This window comes from Arvicola amphibius, chromosome 12, assembly GCF_903992535.2.
Source record: "Arvicola amphibius chromosome 12, mArvAmp1.2, whole genome shotgun sequence".
NCBI lineage: Eukaryota > Metazoa > Chordata > Mammalia > Rodentia > Cricetidae > Arvicola > Arvicola amphibius.
In genome coordinates, this window is record NC_052058.2 from 120,905,138 (window position 1) to 120,924,312 (window position 19,175).

Consider the following 19,175-nt stretch of genomic DNA (forward strand, 5'->3'; position numbering starts at 1 on the left):
CCCACAGCCCCATTAGGACAGGAAGTAGGGGGCGGGTGCCAGGCAAATGTCCCCCACTACCCTTGGGATTTGCATGTACACTGTGGGGGGAGACAAGGAAAGTAAGAGGGAGAAAGTCCCCAGCTGCCTGGGGTCAGGGTGGCCAGAAAGCTTGGTTTGAGTGTCTTCGCAAGTCCCGCTGAGACCAGAGGAAGCAATGCCCTGAAGAGCAGGGCTAGAAACAGACTGAGGGAGAGAGCTTCAGGATGGCCGCCAGGGTAGCGCCAGGAGCCGTAGGAACAGTTAGACAGGAGGAAATAGAAACAGAGGAAACTCGAGGGCAGATGCTATAGAGGACAGATGGCACACCTGGGAAGACCTGGGCAGGAGGGGGGTGAATGTCTCCAGAACATGCCACCTTTGGAAACCTGTCTAGGAAGACAGAGTTGATGGGAGAACTGTCCTCTGCAGACGGTGAGGCCCCCCCTTACCACCTGCCTTGAGGGGGCACAGCTGAGGGTGCTGATGGGGTGGGGGGTCCCAAGTACAGGTTTGGGGATACCCACTTACTGTGCAGCCTCCAGAGCAAGCATGGTGGTTCAGGGCAGGCTGGGCTGGCTCTGGCCACTACTCCTATATATACTTTGGCCCAGCCCCCACCCCCCAGGGGCGGCCACGGGGGCCCTCCTCAAAAATCCCCTCGGGGAGGGGTCTGGATTGCACAACCCTCTGGTCACGTGGCAGGAGGGTGGGCCTAGGAGCCATCTGGATTTGGGGTTCCCCACCATTGGGGATGGAGGACTGACACAGGGTGGAGAGAGAAGTTGCTGAGAAAGCGCAACATGAGGGGCACATGAGGGGCGGCAGGCCCTGGGAACAGGATGCCACAGGAAGGAGCCAACGGTGACCAGGGCGAGATGACACGGGGCAGTGAGGCCCAGAACAGCTGTGAGGACAGGGGATCTCCCAAGAGCCGCGGGGAAGCCCAGGCAGACGACCACCAGGACCCCATGGTGGAAGTACCAGCGTCAGGGAGGGTCCCCTGCTGCCCTGAGGTGTGGACGTCTATGCGCCAAGAGCTACCCCAGGCCTGAAGGAACAGGGCAGCACCCCGGTGCCAGCTGGGCGACCACCAGCCCATGGGGAGGAGCAAAGCAGGCGGTGGGATCCTACTCGGGCTTTCAGAAGGGAAACAGATTGCCAGCCCCGTGTGGGCACAGGTAGACGGTACCGAGGCCCCAGGGAGTTGTACTGCACCCGAACCATGAAACCCAGCCTGTTCCCCAAGACCACAAACACACAGCCAGTAGCAAAAAGTCTGAACTTTATTCTCTGTCCCTTATCAGGTCACCAGGCCTCAGGGCCAGGAGGTCCAAAGCGCCTGCAGCCAGCCGTTCCTGGTCCTCCAGGTCCTTGCGTACCTTCTTGCGCATGTAGAAGATGGGACAGTAGCGGCCTGCAAAGGGTGGTGGTCAGGGCCGTTCCCAGGACTTTGGCCCCTACCTGCTGCCCACCCAGGGGAGGGGGCTGTTTGCTTAGCGGGCACAGGGAAGGCGATACAGCAGTGCCCCGAGAGGTAGCCAGCCGTATATCAGCTGTCACCTGGCGTGGGAACGCGCCCCACCCGCCCGTTCCCTGGGGAAGCCGGCCCCACCCTAGGGTGAGGCTGTGCGGGCGCCTAGCCCAGGCAGGACCTGCCCACTCTTCAGTGAGGTCTCCCCGCTGGGTCAGGAGTCTGGTAGCAAGTGGGGGAGGGTGCACCTGGTACAGATCACATCCTCTATGCAAGCTTCCCTGGCAACGCTGGCACTGTGTCCAGAGGCGCGAGAAGCGCTCCTCCAGGGCATTCAGGTTGTGACACCTAAGGACATACAGCGGGGTGAGCAGGGCTGTGGGGATGAGGCTTGCCCCAGCTCCAGCCCCTACCTCACTCACCTCCTTCTGGTAGAGATCTGACTCCCGCGGCTGACAGAACTCACACACAGCTCCTGGGGGAGGGGGGGTTATCGGCACAGGGTGCTGGACGAGCCAGGCCCTAGCCTCCATCCCTGCATCTCTGCTCTTCTCCAACCCGCTGCCCATCCCGGCTTCTGAAAGTCCCCAGAGGCTAGAGAACAAGGGCCCTGAGTGTGTGGGGAAAACTCCCCCTGGGGAAACCCGGAGCGGGCGAGGACCCTTTGCTGGAGCAGACACAGGCAGCATGGATCCTGTGGCAGAGCCCCACCAGTGGGTGCAGGCGCGCTGTGTCTTGGGTCTCACCTTGATGGTTTGATCACAGAGCGGCAGCCAATGCAACAGTTGCGACCGCTTGGTAAAGGCCAGGAGGCCTCCAACCTTGCTGTGAGCACAGTTTTGCAGCGTGTGTGGTCACCACCTACAGGAGAGGAGCTGACAGTCTCGCCCCTGCCTCGTTCTTGCCCACACTCCCTCCTTTGGGTCACACTTACGGAGCAGCACGGATTCTGCACGGCCCTCGCCCAGAATGGGCTCAAAGATGCGCAGCAGCGGCTTGGCCAGCTGTTGCTCAGGTAGTACTGAGTGTCGATGGGCAGGCTGTGCTCCAGCACAAACAGGGGTCCTGTGGGTGGGCCAGGGTGGGAACTGTGGTCAATACCCTCGGGGTGTGACGAAGGGGTGCACCCAGGGGCAGGACTCTGGCCTGGGTAGGGGCCCTCAGGTCACTAAGAATCAGCTTCCCCGTGTGAGAAGGAAGGCCATGCAGGGGGTGCAGGGGTCAGAAGTCACAGGCTGAGAATCAGGTCACTGTTCACTGGGTGGCTTGAGAAGATTAAAACAAATAGAGGGCTGGCAACCCAGGGCGGGGAGGGGCGGAGATGGCACAGCAGCCAACTCTGTACAAGGAGGCACTATGGTCAGGCCCAGGGGCTCGACCGCCCAGAGGAAAGCAGAAGTGAGATTCTGGGAGGGGCACAGCCCAGGTGGGCCTGACCTCCGACTTCATGTAGGCAGCCACGCCTTTGGCAGCACCAATGATCACATAGGGGACTCGGTTCACCCAAGCTGGGTGCGCTTGCCGGGGTCACGCTTTCCTCATCCTGCGGATAGGGGATGTGGGTGAGGTTTGGGGAGGGCGCTGAATGGACCCAGCTGCAGGAGGCGGTTTGTTGACTGCCCACACCTCTACAGCCAGTTCCACGTGAGCCTGTTTGCCCGCATAGTCGGCCGCTGCACGGGTCAGCTCCTTGGTGATGACCAGCTGGGAGATGTCTATGCGGTTGCACAGCAGGTCTGAGATGACATCTTTGGCATGGGCCACTGCACCATCAGGGTCCCTGAGACGATGGACAGTGTCACCAGGGCTACTGACGATGTGCTGCAGCTCTCATCACTGAGGGCAGGCACTATGGGCTGAGACGGGTGGTTGCAAGTAGTGCAGAAGCAGGAGAGGCCAGAGGCCATCACCTAAGGCAGCCGTCTAATTCACCACTGACCTCACCGTCACAGCAAGACACCTCTGTCCCCAGGTAGGCTGGCTGGGCCCATGGGTCTGAGGGAGGCTGGCTTCTTGGTCTGAGGTGGGACACACACAACACACACACCACCACATACAAACCGGTCCACGAGGATTCGGCCGTAGCGAGGATTTGTAACAAGGTTGGCCACCAGGGGACAGTTGTCCCTGCGCACAGCCTCCAGGCCCTTGCAGTCCATTCTGTCATGGGTGTCAGGCTGAGAGGAGAAGAGTAGGCCAGCATAGCGCTTCTTGCTGATGAGCAGGTATGGAAAGTAAACCTAGGAAGGGGACCCAAGGGTGGTGACCCTGTGCACTATCCCCCACCTCTAATCCCAAGACCCATCAGAAGCAGGACAGGCAAGAAAGGCCCCTTGCCCTGGTAAATGAACCCTAGGAGGCCTGATACCCTCCAGCACCCTAGGAACCCACTTGACATCATGCCATAGGCCTAGAGCTGGCCCCCTAAATCATGAAGTCCAGGTAGGAGACACAGTTGAAGTCTCAAAGCCATGAGAGGAGATAGCCAAGTGAGTCCTGGGCTGAGATGGCCCCAGACCCCAAGCACTGGAGCAGCCAGGGTGCATGTCTGAGTCACAGGGAAGAAGCTGGTGAGCAACTGCAGGATCCATGCATGCCACAGGTTTGTGCAAGGGAGGCCTCAGTCTCAGAACCAGAACACTGGCTTCTGCGTCCTAAGAAGCTCATGGAGTTTGGGAGCAGGCCCAGAGCCACTGCAAGACCCCCCACACCTGCAGCGTCAGCTCTGTAGGCACAGTGAAGAAAAGGCTATCACTAACTGCCGGGACTCCACTGTCTGCACTGAGCGGAGGCAGGGTACACACGCACCTTCTCAAACTCCAGCTGGATAGGCGATGGGAAGTGACTTGATACCCAGCCGGCAGCATCCCGACCCAGAGACATCGCCTCAGCCCACAGAGGGGAAACACCAATCGGCACATCACAGAGTCAGTGTCGCCGTAGACCACTGCAGGGGTACGTGTGAGAGGGCATTTTCCTGTTACGGTAGGTAGTCCAAGGACCCGGAGAGCAGCCGGCTGTTGCCCAGACCCTGACCCCTTTGGCATCGGCGTTGTCGCCATTCTCCACAGTTGTACTTGGACTCCACCAGTTGCTTGGTTTTCTCAATCATCTGCCCGCCGAATCCAGTGACGCTCTGTTAGGAACAGAACCAGGAGTGAAGACCCAGCTCGGTTTGGACCACCTCGGCCACTTCCAAGTATCACGGACCATGTATCCAAGTCCAGGAGACAGGAGGCTGTTTCTCCAAAGTATGTACATTTTTCAGAGGACAAGGAGCCATTCTCACCTTCTGGTTGGGAATGGAGCCAGGTTCTCAGGTAGAGTAAGCAGAGGCTTCTGGGCCCACACCCAGCTCCTCACTGGAGGATTTTAGGCAGGGCTCTACCACTGAATACAAGCCCCACACCACCACATCCTGATCTGCTCTCTTCACAAACGAGGATGAGGCTGGTGGGTACTGGCGTGTGGACAGACAGAACGCTCCGACTGTCTGGGTTTCACGTGGTCATGGGGACATCTCAGAAATCCACAGCTGACTTGTCTTGTCCACCTGCTCCATGCTCCCTTTTCCTTATTTTGTTCTGGATGGCTCAGTAGTTTGTCATCCCACCGTAAGAGGCCAGGAGAGAAGACCTAAGGTCCCAATGCCCACCCCACCCCTGAGGGATGCTGGGATCAGCCACACTAAAGTGAGAACAGCAAGTAGATGGGGGTGACTCCAGCAGAGGCAGGTCTGGCCAAGGCGCAGCTCCTGGGACACACTGTCCTTCCAGGCAGTCAGCTTCCCTGAGCCCTGGAGCCACACCAGAGGCCTACGCTCACAAAGAGAGTTAACAGGGACCCTGGTTTGAACCTGGGATCAGGGAGCTGGAGCTGGAATAAACAGCAACTTCTGTCAGCCACGGCCTCTGTGACCTCTGAACCCATCCCATGAAAATCCTGTCACCTGCCTTGGACATTCCCTACCTAAATTTTCCTGAAATGTCACTGCTCACTGCTGAGAGAGCAAAGTACTGGGCCTGCGACCTGATTGAGGAGCAGCATCGCAGGCCTACAGCAGGGTCAGTCAGACCATGGCCTATAGCAGGGTCAGTCAGACCACGGGCCTACAGCAGGGTTAGTCAGACCACGGGCCTATAGCAGGGTCAGTCAGACCATTGGGCCTACAGCAGGGTCAGTCAGACCACACAACGGCAGCACAGCAGGTCTACAGCAGGGTCGGTCAGTCAGACCATGGGCCCACAGCAGGGTTAGTCAGACCACGGGCCTACAGCAAGGTCAAGCCAGACCACGGGCCTACAGCAGGGTCAGCCAGACCACAGGCCTACAGCAGGGCCAGCCAGACCATGGGCCTACAGCAGGGTCCAGTCACAGGACCACAGGCCTACAACAGGGTTAGTCAAGACCACACACGGCAGCACTGCGGGCCTACAGCAGGGTCAGCCAGACCACGGGCCTACAACAGGGTTAGTCAGACCATGGGCCTACAAACAGGGTCAGTCAGACCACGGGCCTACAACAGGGTTAGTCAGACCACGGGCCTACAGCAGGGTCAGTCACAGACCACGGGCCTACAGCAGGGGCAGCCAGAACACGGTCCTACAACAGGGTTAGTCAGACCATGGGCCTACAGCAGGGTCAGTCACAGACCACGCCCGGTCATCAAGTAACCCAGCAAATCAGTCTGGTTTGTGTCTGGGTGGCTTGCCCCCTTTCTCTTCCCAGGGTTGTGGAAGGGACGAACAGAGGGATAGCCACTGGGGTAGGGGAAGTCCAGCAACCAGTATCCCAAGTACCCATCTCAGCTGACCATTAGCAGAGGCATGGGAGTCGCTTTGTACTATAGACACTACCTGAGACTAGAGTCCCTGTCCCACTAGGCCATGCACAAGGAGTGCCAAGGACAGGTGCTCTGGCTCTGATGACCCTACATTAGGTGCAGAGGATTGCTGACACCTGTGGCTCCTTGCCATACTAGGACACCCTCTGCCCCAAAATGACCTCGAAATGCAGGCCAACAGTAACCTAGTCACCCCATTATCACCCCAAAGGCTCACCTGGGAAATCTCCAAACATGGCAGCTTGCCCCACCTGGGCACCAGTGAAGCCATATACAGAGTTGGCGCTTCACTTTCAGTGCCAGCTGCCGTCCATCCAAGACCCTGGCGCCGCCAAGGGGTCCGTCTCCTGAGCCAGCTCAGCCTTGGCCCTACGTGAAGGCAGGATAAGGCTGTTTAAGGGGACCATGGGTCTCAGGGATGGCACCAGGCATGGGACAATGGTTAGGGTCCAAAAGAGCTGGGTGCTGTGCACTGCTCAGAATGGAGGCCCAGCCAGCAGAGGGTGCTGCCTGGAAAGGAAGCCTCAGTTTCCTGGAGACACAGCTACAGAGATCTGCACAGGTCATCCAGGGACTCTAAGCACCAAGCCAGGCAGCGGCTCCAGAGCCCACCTCTTCCGGGCACTCAGCAGATTCTCCAGGATCTGGGGCAGGAGGCCCTTCCGCCACAGAGGACTTCACAAACTCATCCCCAGTAGGTGTCCTGATGAATTCATCTGCTTTAAGGCTGGGAAGAGAAAGGCACAGCGACTGGGCTTCAGGCCTGCCGCTCCAGCACCTCAAAACCAAACTTTTCCCGAGTCTCCCCCCGGGTCAGCCTCTCCGTTAGCCCTACTCCACAGCCATCTCAAGTCCTTGACTCCCCAGGTCTCCTTTTCCCTGGACCCCTTACTTCTGGGCCTGATTGTGTCAGATGTGAAATAGGGCTCAGGGGGTTTGGGGGGACATCCCTGGATGAAGCAGCATACCCCAACTTTCTGGGCAGCCCCGGGCCGTAGCGTCGTGTGGTGTAGCACAGATTATGGGCCATCATGATGGGATGGGTATAGAGAGGAGAAGTCCAGCGTGGCAATGGGGACGTCATAGTACCTGAAGAAGGATTTGGGGGAAGTCAGCCCCCATCCTACTCCTACCCTGGGCCCTTACTTTTAAAACTTTATATACAGAGTCTCAAAGAGCCCCAGGCTGGCCTTGAACTCCTCCAGAGTGCTAGGATGTCGAACGTGTGTGTCCCCACATGCCAGGCAGCGTCCTCACCCTTTAAGGGGTCAATGACAGTGGCTCCCGTGCTAGTCTTCACCACCCTCAGTCTTCACCACAGGCATCAGGACAGCCCCTGGCGCATGGCATGGAGAAGGGGGGCATGGGGGGCTGAGGGGCCGGGCGAGGAGATGATCACCGGGTACCAGGAATGGTGTGTGCGTGTGTGTATTGGTGGATGTGGCCAACCAGGCACAGCCACCCACCTGGCGCAGCAGTTGAGACCCGACTTGACCTGTTGGCCTCGGCTGAGCAGGTACCACAAGGGGCACACCAGTGACACGTGCCATTTCCACATTGTTCACCAGCACCATAAGGCGCTCGAGCAGCCGAAAGCGGCAGCGGTAGGCATCCTTCAGGCAGTACACGGCCAGGCGGCGGCGCGTCTGCTCATTTCCCGTTCTGCGGATAGGGCATTTGGGGCAGGGCTCGGGCGGGGCTCAGGCGGGGCTCGGGCAGGGGTAGAAGGGAACCGGGAGGATCTTGGGGGAAGGGTGGCAACCTGCAGAGTCGGTGATGATACTGTGCTGCACATCCTCCTTCTGCTCACCCAGGAAGTGGAAGCTCACAGCATTGAGTGTGTAGGAACGGAGCTTGTATTCCCGCAGCAGCAGCACCTGGGCGGGTTGGGGTGGGGTGGGGCCTCAGAGCTGTGGGGTGGGGCCTGGAGAGGGGCACATAGGAGGTGGGACGGAGCTTTGGGCTTGAGACTGAGACTGAGTGGTTAGGCCGGGGTGGTTTCCTGCATACCTGCAGCATGTCCATCTGAACTCGACCCACCATGCTGACCACCTTACTCTCCCGCCGGCCCACCTGCCTTGATTGGAAAGGAGAGTCGCGAAATGTTGGAGCGGAGACCAGTCACACGGCCCAGGAAGGCGAAGCGGTCCACCTGGAGTGGGACAGTGGGCAGAGTGGTCACCCTCACTCTGAACACTGGCCCACACGACCACAGAGCAGGGACAGGAACCACCAGGGCACTCCTGGGCTGGACTATGGCATGCGAGGGCAGAGTTTGCTGAGTGGGATGAAGTGGATGGAGCCAGTGACGGGGGTGCTGAGAGCTATAGCCCCCGGAAGGGAGAGAGACTGGCAACACTGGTGACAGGTACTGACAAGGCCTTCCGGAGCTGGGGTACAAACTGACAGAGGATCGGGGGAAGAGGGGCCAAGCAAGGCACCCAGGGCATGAAGGCTAGTGTCTCCATGCAGCTGGGCGGACAGTAAGGTCTGCTCAGCCTGTCATCACTAAACTTGTACAGATGAAGTAAGCAGGAAAATGACCGGAGAGCCCTATCTGGCCCAAAAGATTGCTGACTTCTTCTGTGCATCACCCGTGATCCCACTGCAACAGAGCTGGTCCTTAAAGAAAGGATCAAACGGCACTGCATGAGGCAGTGGGTCCAAGCAGCCGCAGGCCTGCGGTGAGGCAGAGGGCCCAGCGGATGCCAAATCAGGAGCCTACACTCGAAGCCAGGCTTGGGAGGGTCTGCCCTTGAACTCGCAAACACCATCATCCCCAGCACTTGGACACCCCAGAGGGTCACCTGTGCATGCCTCCAGTGTGCAGCTGATTACAGTGGCTGGCACCAAACAAAGCCCTTCTACAGCACACAGCCTTTGCCAACCACCAAGACAAACACCCCGCTTTCTTCTTCCAAGCCTTCATCTTCCCCCCATGCCTTGCCAGTGAATTCTAAAGCGAGGCCCAGCACGATGGCGGTGATGATGGCCATTGCGGTGTGGAGGGCTGGCTTCTCAGGGAGGCTCCTGTCAACAGACTTGTGCCTCCGTTGGAGCGGAGCAGGTTACATCTTGGGATTCCAGAGCAAAGGCCAGCCCAGGATGCCTGAGTGGCTGGTGACAGCCATGGGCAGACGTGTCCAGCGCAAGGACGGCCCCAGGGAAAAATCTGGGAGGTTCCAGCTTCCTCACCTTCAGGGTTTGCGCCCTAGAGATGAGGTATGGGAGGTCAAAGTTCTGAATGTTGTAGCCGGTGATCACGTCGGGGTCCATGGCAAGGATGAAGGAGGCCCAGGCCTGTGGGGGAGCACAGGTCAACCAGGCGTCTACTGCCTCAGATACCCTCCTTTCCAGAATGTTTCAAGACAACCTTGGCACTTGTGAAAGTATCCACCGAACTCAGGAAAATATTTAGCAGAAAGCACACAGCCCCCAGCCCCCAAGGACATGGAGTCAAATGCAAAAGGGTCCCTGGCTCAGCTGGGGACACAGGGGTGAATGGGTGTCTGAGGAGGGAGGAGCCACCTGCAAGCAGATTCTTCTTCCCGCTCATAGCTCTGCACTTTTGGCGCCCAGTATGGGGGCGCGTCAGGGCCGCAGCAGTGAGTGCCAGGCGCAAAGAATGGCTCTGGCTCACCCCAGCGCAGCCCCAGGGAAACAGATCTGGATCACAGGGTCACGTTCGGCTCAGGGAAGATGCCTGCAGAGATGAGGTAAACAGGGCCTCAGTCCTCCACCTCCCCCTGCCCCATGGGCAAGCCCCATTGAGTGGCCGAAGCTCCGGAGACCCCAGTCCACTCAGGCTGTCCCACATCTGCTCACGGCCTCTCCCAGCTCCCCATGCAGTCAGATGGGTGGGACACCCTCCTGCGGCCAATTAGCACCCTGAGCCGTTCCCTGGAGGGAGCATTCCCTTCCATTCCCACTCCTCCCTCCACAGGCCCCAGAGGGGAGGAGCCAGGCTCGGGGGACAAGCCCATTTGCGGCCAGCACACCTCGATGTCCAAAGCTCAGCACACGCAGGGGTGCGATGCGCTGCCACTGCCCTTCTGGTGGGTGACTGATCACGTCTGACCCCCAGCACATTCCACCCTCCAGCTGACACAGGGTAGCCTGGGGGAAAGGCACTCCGTGGGCAGCAACAGTGGCAGGGAGCCCGGGGTTCTCCGTCCCTGCCCCAGGAAACCCCTTACCTTCTTCTCTGCCCTCGGAACATACTTTCCAGCTGGGAGCTCCAACCAGTTGCAGCCCACGATGTCAGCATCCACCATGAACCTGGAGAAGTAAGTGGTGGGTGGGTCAGCAGGCAAGTCCATCGGGTGCTTGGGGAGGAGGGGGGTAGGGGAAGACAGAACACACCGGATCTCAAAGTCCACGTTGGCCTCATAGGGTGCGAAGCTTGGGGTCCCCAGGCCCGGCACACGAATACCCTGTTCCAGGAGGCGGCGAGCCGGTGCCACAAGGCGGGGCAGCGCCAGGGTGATGCGGAGAAATGGAGAGGGGCCCTGACCATGGTATCCAAACATGCCTGCAGAGAAAGGAGGTTGGCACCCATCTGGGCTCCCCCCACCCCACTGGTCCCCAAGCCACACTCACTCTCACGGGAGCACAGCTCTATGGCCAGCACGGCTGGCCCCGAGAGCTCCTTCCCACCACGCTGGTCCCGGCTGATGGCTGTGTTCAGCTCTCGCTGCAGGTCACTCAGGTGCTCAGCCCCGAAACCTGGTGTGGAAGGCCAGTCAGAAGAGCAAGAGGGTTTCTGGGGTCCAGGAACAAGCCCCACAGGTCAGTGGACACTCACCAGGAGGTGCAGGGGTGTAGAAGTAGGGCGCAAAGCCGTGGATGTGGCAGCAGATGGAGAAGCCCTCATCAGTGACCCCAAAGGCCCGCAGTATGGGCACGGAATTATGGGATTTTGAGGGCCCTCCTGGAAGTGGCACCGCTGAGCCTGGAGGAGTGGTGACAGAATACCTCTCAGGTCCTGAGGCCCATCACCCTTCAAAGTCCTTCCTGGTGCCCTTCACCCACAGAGGCAAAGCTTGCATTACAGTGAAAGCCAACTGTGTGTCTGTCCACAACCCCCACCCCGTGGTGCTGGAGATAGAACCAGGACCTCTACTGAGCCACACCCCAGCCCCTCACTGGGGGACTCTAGGCAGGGGCTCCAGCACTGAGCAGCGTTGTTTATGAGTAGGGAGGACATGCATGAGCCACAGCGGGTGTGGAAATCAGAAGACACCTTTGGGAGTTGGTTCTCTCCTTTCACCACGTGGGTTCTGAGGACTGAAATCAGGCTTGGTGACAAGTGCCTTTACCTGCTGAACCCAGTTTATAGTACTCTGAGCCTGGCTCCCACACTACAGGAAGAGGGTGAACCATGTCCCACCTAGTGACTGTGTACAGACCCTGCCTCCCCACCAGCTCACCCACATAGTGGTCGATCTCTAGCTGCTGAAAGATGAGTGGCTCCGTGTTGGGGTCCAGGGCACGCAGGGTAGGCCGCAGCCAGCGCGGGTCAAGGTCTCCAGTGGAAAACTGCCCTGGGAAGAGAAAGAGGCTCATGGGTGGGTCTCCCCCGAGAGGCAGCCACTCTCTGCTCACAGAGGAAAGTAGGTAGAGGTGGTGGGGACAACTGGGAGTTGGGAACTGAAATCACCCCACCAGCTGGAACAACAGCTGGAACTCCATTGAAAAACAAGCATCTCTCAATATCTCTCCATCCAGGTGCGATGGGTCAGGAGGTGGGGACCTACCGCCCACAGTGCCCTCTGGGGGCAGTTGCAGCTCCTCCTCTGCCTCCTGCAGATTCTCATCCTCTATCTCCTCCAGCATGGCCAAGTTCTCAAACTGCGATGGTTCATCCTCATCCCAGAGGCCCCCACGAGCCCGCTTTGGGGGCACCCCAGGGCCTGGTCCTTGTTTCCGCTTAAAATCCATCCTGTGGGCAAGTTGGGGTTCGATGAGGATCTAAGTAGAACATCATTTCTCACTCCTGCTGTACGCCCACCATGGTCCCAAGCCTTTTCACAGACCTAGAATTCCCCATGCTCAATGGACCTTCACTAAGAGCTGGCACCATGATGTCCATTCCTCAACCATCTCTGCCCTCCCCCACCTTGGGAGCGTTAGGCCCCTCCCTACATCCTCACACTCCCTGAGACCATACCCTCACCTACTCAGGCACTCATCATAACCAAACCCCAAACATGGTTCATTCTGCAGTGACTTCACCCTCACAGAACCCTGACCCTTCTCCGGATTCCACAGTGGTCAAATATAGTGCCCCCCAAACATACAGCCCTGCCAAGTCCCCTGCCAGCTCCAACCCCCCCACATGGTGCAGGACCACTCCGAGTAACCCTAATCGCTGGACTTCTGAATGAAAGCCATGCCATTCCGGTTTCTCAGTTTACAGTTTGGGTACATGGTATCCCAAGAGACTCCTGTGTTTGAAAGTTTGGTTCCTAAACTGGACACTGGGAGATGAGTAGCCGCACAAGCGGTTCATGTTCATATGCGGATGTCATCCTGCAGGAACTGCCCACCTTGTTTTTTTGAGATAGGGTCTCTCTCTGAATTGGAGTTTGCAAGTAGCCTAGGTGGGCTCTCATGAGCCCCAGGGAGCTGGCCATCTCTGCCTCTCCTCAGTGCCAGGGTCACAGACAGACTACTACTGGTTTCTCGCCTCCCTGCTGGGGATCAAACTCAGGACTATACTTGCCCGGCAGGCATCTTGCACACTCAGCATCTCCCCAATACCTGTGTTCATCAGCAGAGAAGCGTGACTAGGAGGTGGTAGAGACCCAAGGAGTAGGTCTCAGCTTTGAAAGGGCAGCCAGTGCCCAGCCAGCAAGTGAGCAGTTCGCTCCAACCATGCTCTCTCACCACAGTGAGAACCAGCCTCAGCGCAGGTAACACAAACCCAAAGCTCTAAGTCCAATCAAACCTGGCTGCTTCTTCAGGTCCGAGGAGGCAAGGAGAAGTTGAACACCACTAGCACCAGGAAGCGAAGCAAGTAGCCTGGCCGCTCAAACACCCAAGAGCAAGGATCAAAGAACTCAAGGGTCCCATCACGCCCCCCAATCCAGCATGTATAACAAATGAAGCACACAGCAGCGAGGGGGCTGTGTGCATCTCCTCCCAGCTGTGGCCCCAGACAAGTCTAGGGTCTCCCAGTCAGCACAGCTGTTTTGAAGGTGTGTGGCCTGGCTGGCCAAAGCATGCTGCTAGGTGGTACCCTTACCTGCCATCACGGGCTGAAACCCAGCGGCATCTACGGCATCTATAGGTAAACAGACTGCAGATACGGATGGGGCACGATGTTAGCCATGCACTGAAGAGGACAACCACTGCATTCAGTAAAAGGAGCGCAAGGCTCTGGGGTGGAGTGGACGTGACCTTGGCAGGCTTCAAGCTCATCTGGGGAGGTCGTGAGTGTGGGTCTGCTGAGGAGGCAGAGAGCACCCCACACGAATGCCATAGTGCAGACCACACACACACACACTTCTTATATGCGTAGTAGGCAGGCTTAGAACAAAGGGATTGTGGGAACACAGAGTAGATTCATACCCAGCAGGGAGGCCAGACAGCTGCCCCAGGCTCAAGCAAACCCTTGTCCACTTCTGAGGGCCTGCAAGGTATGTGCCCAGGCCCACTAGACAGGAGGGTTGTCTCAGGCTGCTCAGGACCTTTGGAGAGCAATGGGTGAATCAGCTTGGGTCTTTCTTGTTCTAGTTTTGGGGGCTTAGCGGGGCCTACTAATATAGAGCCACCACAAGCAACTTAGGACACTAAAAAAAAAGAGGATGAGGGGCTGGAGAGATGGCTCAGAGGTTAAGAGCATTGCCTGATCTTCCAAAGGTCCTGAGTTCAATTCCCAGCAACCACATGGTGGCTCACAACCATCTGTAATGGGGTCTGGTGCCCTCTTCTGGCCTGGAGGCATACACACAGAATATTGTATACAAAATAAATAAAGAAATAAATATTAAAAAAAAAAGAGGATGACAAGTTCAAAGCCGGTCTGGGCACTTAATATGACTGTGTATCAAAATAAATAGCCAGGCACCAGGTGTGGTGGCACTCACTTTTAATCCCAATGCTTGGGATGCAGAGGCAAGCGAATCTCGTGAGCTCAGTTCCAACCACGTCAACATAGTGAGTTCCACGCAAATCAGGGGTTACATGGTCAGACCTTATCTCAAAAGGAAGCAAGTAGGGGCTAGAGAGATGGCTCAGTGGTTAAGAGCACTGGCTGCTCTTGCAGAGGATCAAGGTTCAATTCCCAGCACCCACAGTAGCTTATAACTATATATATAACTCAAGTTCCAGGGGATCTGATGCCCTCTTCTGACCTCCACAGGTACCAGGCACACATGCGGCAACCAGATCTAAATGCAGACAAATATTCATACACACAAAAAATAAAAATATTGTAAAATCAAGGAAGCAAACAAACTAAACACATACACCCAACAAAAAACCAAGAGGGCTGGGAACATGGCTCAGTGGTAGAACACCTGCCTAGAAGCCCACAGTGAGGAGACACTTGACCACTTACACAACAGTGCAGAACACACACACTCACCTACAGCAAGACTGTGCAGTGTGGGCTACAACCCCAAGCAGATGTGGGGAGTGAGAAACTTGTCAACAGTTAACAATCCAAAGCTAACTCAGAATCAAACAGGCGACGAACCCAGTGTTTCTGGCCATGGTGGCCTTCGCTGTGAGCACACAAGCTACCCGCTTTGCCACAACACCGCCACAGCGTGTCCAGAGTTCCATAGTTTTACTGCAGTCTTTGCTCTTGGTCCAACCAAGACCAACATATCCACCGCTGTCCCTCTCATGAATGCAACTCAGCATAGCTCTTGGTTTGCAGGGTTAGCAGATTTGACCCCTATAAATGACTGCCAGGGGACAGCTGCCCACGCCTGTGAGAAGCCCCTCCTGAATGAGGTAAAAATCAAGTGGAGGGGTGGTGCTTCGAGGTACTAAACATGGCCCAGCACCGGCACACCACTGCCGGCTCTCCTACTATTGTAATTAAAACAAGGCGGCCTTAACCCCCTAGTGATAGGATGGCTGGCATACCCTGCATTCAGGGTTGGAAAAAAAAGTTTGGCGTGTAGCACGCACCCAGACCAGCTTCATGGAGAACTGTGCTGAGATCTGAAGGTCTTTTGTTGTGTTTTTTTAAGTCAGGATTTCCCTGTGCAGCCCTGGTTGTCTTGGAACTCACTCTGTGGACCAGGCTGGCCGAAACTTGGAGATCTGCCTGTCTCTGCTTCCTGAAGCTGGGATTAAAGGAGTTTGCTGCCACCCCCACCTGGCAGGAGACCTAAAGTTCTTATGAGACTGAAACAAAACAAACATGTCAGCAGGACCTGCAAGCCTTCCATGTGCACCATGTCTGTAAAAGACCAGGATACTTTCCTTCGGAGGAACAGAAAGGCTCATCCACAGAGGAGAACAGAAAAATTCTGTAAGTAATAAAATCAAGGCTGCTCTGTGTGTGGGAGGGGACTGTATGACAGTAGAAGGGAGACCTGGTGGGACAAGGGAGGAGAGAGTGACTGCAATACAATAAAAAACTTTTTGTTCTGTCCCAGCACCACCAACTGTCTCTAATACCAGCTCCACGGCTCTGCCCCCCTCTTCTGGCCTCAAGGGGAACTGTACACACAGTACACACACCACACACACACACACACCCACACCACACCACACACACCACACACCTAAAATAAAATAACCTTAAAAGCAAATCCTTGAGGGCTGGAGAGACGGCTCAGCAGCCAATAGCACTGGTTGCTCTTGCAGAGAACCTGGGTTCAGTTCCCAGCACCCAGCTAGCAGCCGTCAGTAACTCCAGTGCCAGAGGATTTGGCAGCAAGGGTCTCTGCAGGCCCTGCATACACACTGTGCACATACGTACATACAAGCAAACACTTCAAGTATAAAGAAATCAATCTTAAAGGTTCTTGGGCAAAATATGTCCTGAGAACCAGCCATAAAACTGCCGGCTTCCAGAGTCAGGAGACTGATGGGGGATCTGAGAATGTATTAAGGAATTTTCTGGAAGATGTGTGTCTCCCCACACCTATGCAGTTTGAAACCTCAGTCACAAATAAACAAAACAAAACAAAAAAACCCAAAGTGTTAAAGGCAGCAAGCTATTCTGTATGTGAGAGCTGACCCTAACAGGTTGGGGCATATGAAGAACCTGCTTTTACAAGGTTATTTCCTGTACCATTGTTTAAAAATCCCTAAGGACTGGAAACCACCTAAATATCTTCCCCAGGGGGACAGTTTCAATGTAGCATTCAATGGAGTACTATGCAGCTGTATAAAGGAATGAGGAAGCCATATGGTGATAGGAGATTCCTCAAAGAGGCTTTGTCTTTAGTAGGTAAACCAAGGTGTGGGATGGTGTGCTTCCATTTTTGTTTTATATTTAAAAAGGACAAAGACGTCTAAGGAAATGATTATCCTACAGCTACCTAAGAAGTTGAGGCAGGAGGATCATGGGTTCAAGTTTACCACCACGATGGATTCCAAGATCAGATTTTTAAAAGGTGGGGAGTAAGGATCTGGATCTGGGAGAGGGGCTGAAGATGCCATGTCAGGCTCCAAAGTATAGAAGAAAAAGATGTCCCTGACGGTCCCAGGAGAAGCAGGCAGGTGTGGCTGCTTCAGGAGCGGCCTGCACTGTCCCATGCCGAGCTGACAGATGAGGTCACCACAGTGGCTGCTGCTGATGGAGCAGCTGTGTGTGAGGAAAAGACAGGCACAGAGCTCGCCCAGCCGAAGCCACTGGGCACTTCTGAGGACCACTGACTCCAAACAAGGGGCATGGCTCTGCGTGGCACAGATAAGGACCTTCTCACCAGGAGCAAAGCGCAGATACACTTCCTTGAAGGGGAAGGGGAAGCTGCTGTCATAATGAACTGCTTTGCTCATGCGGCTTACTACCACACCTCCCTGACACCGGCTCTGGCGGCACCCACAATCCAAGAACTATAGAGCATGTGTGGCCTGGGGAGATGTAACTCGGCAGTGTTCCACCACCAGGTGTGCACATGCGCAGGCTGTGCCACTGAACTTCATCCCCAACTGTCTTTTTCAGTCTGAGACAAGGTCTAAGTTACCCTAGCAACCCCAGAACGTGCCATCCCCCTGTCTCCAGAAGCGGAACAACTGTTTATGTTTCAAACCACCTCTCCCAGGGCTGCCAGATCCAAGCACTCCTGGACCTCCCCTGAAGGCCTGGCACTCAACAATCTCCCACTCCCACAAACTGCTTCTGTCACCCCAGTCTCCCCGTATTCTGGACAGGGATGCTCCCATGACAGTCGCCTTGGAGGCACAACTTTCGCCTTCCCCTCAGGACACAGCCCCACTGCAAAACCCACCCGCTCTCAGGATGCTCTCCAGATCTGCACCAGCTGCAGCGCAGGTGTGTCCTGGTTCCCACTACGCGGTGATGTAGGACGCTATCACTCACCCTACTCCTCATTTCCCCCAGGACACCTCACACACTTAGTTTCTTCCCTGGCTCCTCCTTGGACCCCTCCAGTGCCGCTGCTTGGGGACTGTGTCTCACCTCCTCCACCAAACACCAGCCGGGTAAGCAGGCTGCCCCCACCCAGTATCAATTGGCTTATTTTATTACATAAAGCATCACATGAGGCCCGGAGGAGACAGCGGAGTGAATAATGGCGCTTGCTGGCCAGCCTGAATTGGATCGTGGGGAACCCATATAGTGGAATGAGAAAGCAACTCCACAAAGCTGTCCTCAGATGGCGCGCGCACAGGCACTAAGTAAAAGAAAGGCATTCTAGTTCCGAGACATTGCTTCTTCTCCCATTCATATATATATATATATATATATATATATATATATATATATATATATATATATATATATATATAATTTGGTTTTTCGAGACAGGCTTTCTCTGTGTATGTAGCCCTGGCTATCCTGGAACTCACTGGCCTTAAACTCGAGCTCTGCCTGCCTCTGCCTCTGCCTCCCTAGTTTAGGGGATAAAACGCATAGGCTACCACGCCCCGCCCATTCCTACTTCTTATTGGACTTCCTGATGTTCTCGCCTTGCTTCTCGTTCAAGTGCCCCGCAGCTCCCGCACCTCTACGACAGGCTCATTGCACGCCGAGGAACCCACACCGAGATAGTCCCACGCGCCCCGGCTCCTCAGCTCCACGGATCCGTCCCTTGAGCTAGCCCTGCCCTGCCCTGCCCTGCCCTGCCCTGCCCTGCCCTGCCCTGCCCGTGGCTGCAGATACTTAGCGAACCCTTCGCTCGAGCCCTCTGCTGACCGACCGAGCGCCCCACTGCCCTTCCTTACCCGCATCAAACAGCTTTTCCCGCCACAAGATACGCCGCTATGACCCCTGACCCCTATCCGCGCAGGCCCAGAGCAGAAGTGCGCCCTCTGGCCCCGCCCCTAGCCAGCAAGAGCGGGCAAATCACACCTCTCCCCCAGGCTGATCGCAGAACCACGCCCTCCCGCGAACGGCCCCGCCCCTCATGATGCAACAACCCGAGGGCACGCCCCCAGAAACCTGAAGCAGTTCGCGGGCCTGGCTTGCGATTCACGAGCGCCCCCTGCGGGAACGCAAGAAGATTGCAACGGTGGATGCTGCCCTGGGGTCTCCCTCCCTCCTACCTTTGCTAGAAAAGGCTCCCTTTCTCAGTTTCCCTAAGTGTTCCCGCATAACTTCTGTTGCCCTACAAATCCCTTCCTGACTTTTTTATGACATTCATGGCCAGATGCTCAGCTCCAACTTTGGAAACCTGCCCCCAACAACCA

General features: G+C 56.4%; 1 protein-coding gene across 1 annotated transcript; it reads right to left on the bottom strand.

Moving 5' to 3' along the window:
• Positions 1–1,326: 1,326 nt before the first annotated feature.
• On the bottom strand, positions 1,327–18,759 carry Pold1 (DNA polymerase delta 1, catalytic subunit). The gene is given in 39 exon segments (XM_042054045.1): positions 1,327–1,365; positions 1,368–1,435; positions 1,742–1,760; positions 1,762–1,834; positions 1,910–1,967; positions 2,239–2,248; positions 2,250–2,353; positions 2,427–2,507; positions 2,510–2,580; positions 2,775–3,035; positions 3,117–3,272; positions 3,554–3,732; positions 4,301–4,404; positions 4,407–4,441; positions 4,533–4,564; positions 4,566–4,628; positions 6,553–6,582; positions 6,584–6,622; positions 6,624–6,662; positions 6,665–6,704; positions 6,948–7,000; positions 7,002–7,062; positions 7,304–7,371; positions 7,373–7,424; positions 7,593–7,671; positions 7,792–8,001; positions 8,104–8,212; positions 8,346–8,435; positions 8,437–8,487; positions 9,531–9,651; positions 9,876–10,038; positions 10,334–10,451; positions 10,532–10,613; positions 10,698–10,866; positions 10,935–11,060; positions 11,140–11,286; positions 11,765–11,878; positions 12,092–12,276; positions 18,711–18,759. Coding segments are annotated over 38 exon segments (3,498 nt in total). The 5' UTR covers position 12,276; positions 18,711–18,759.
• Positions 18,760–19,175: the final 416 nt, after the last annotated feature.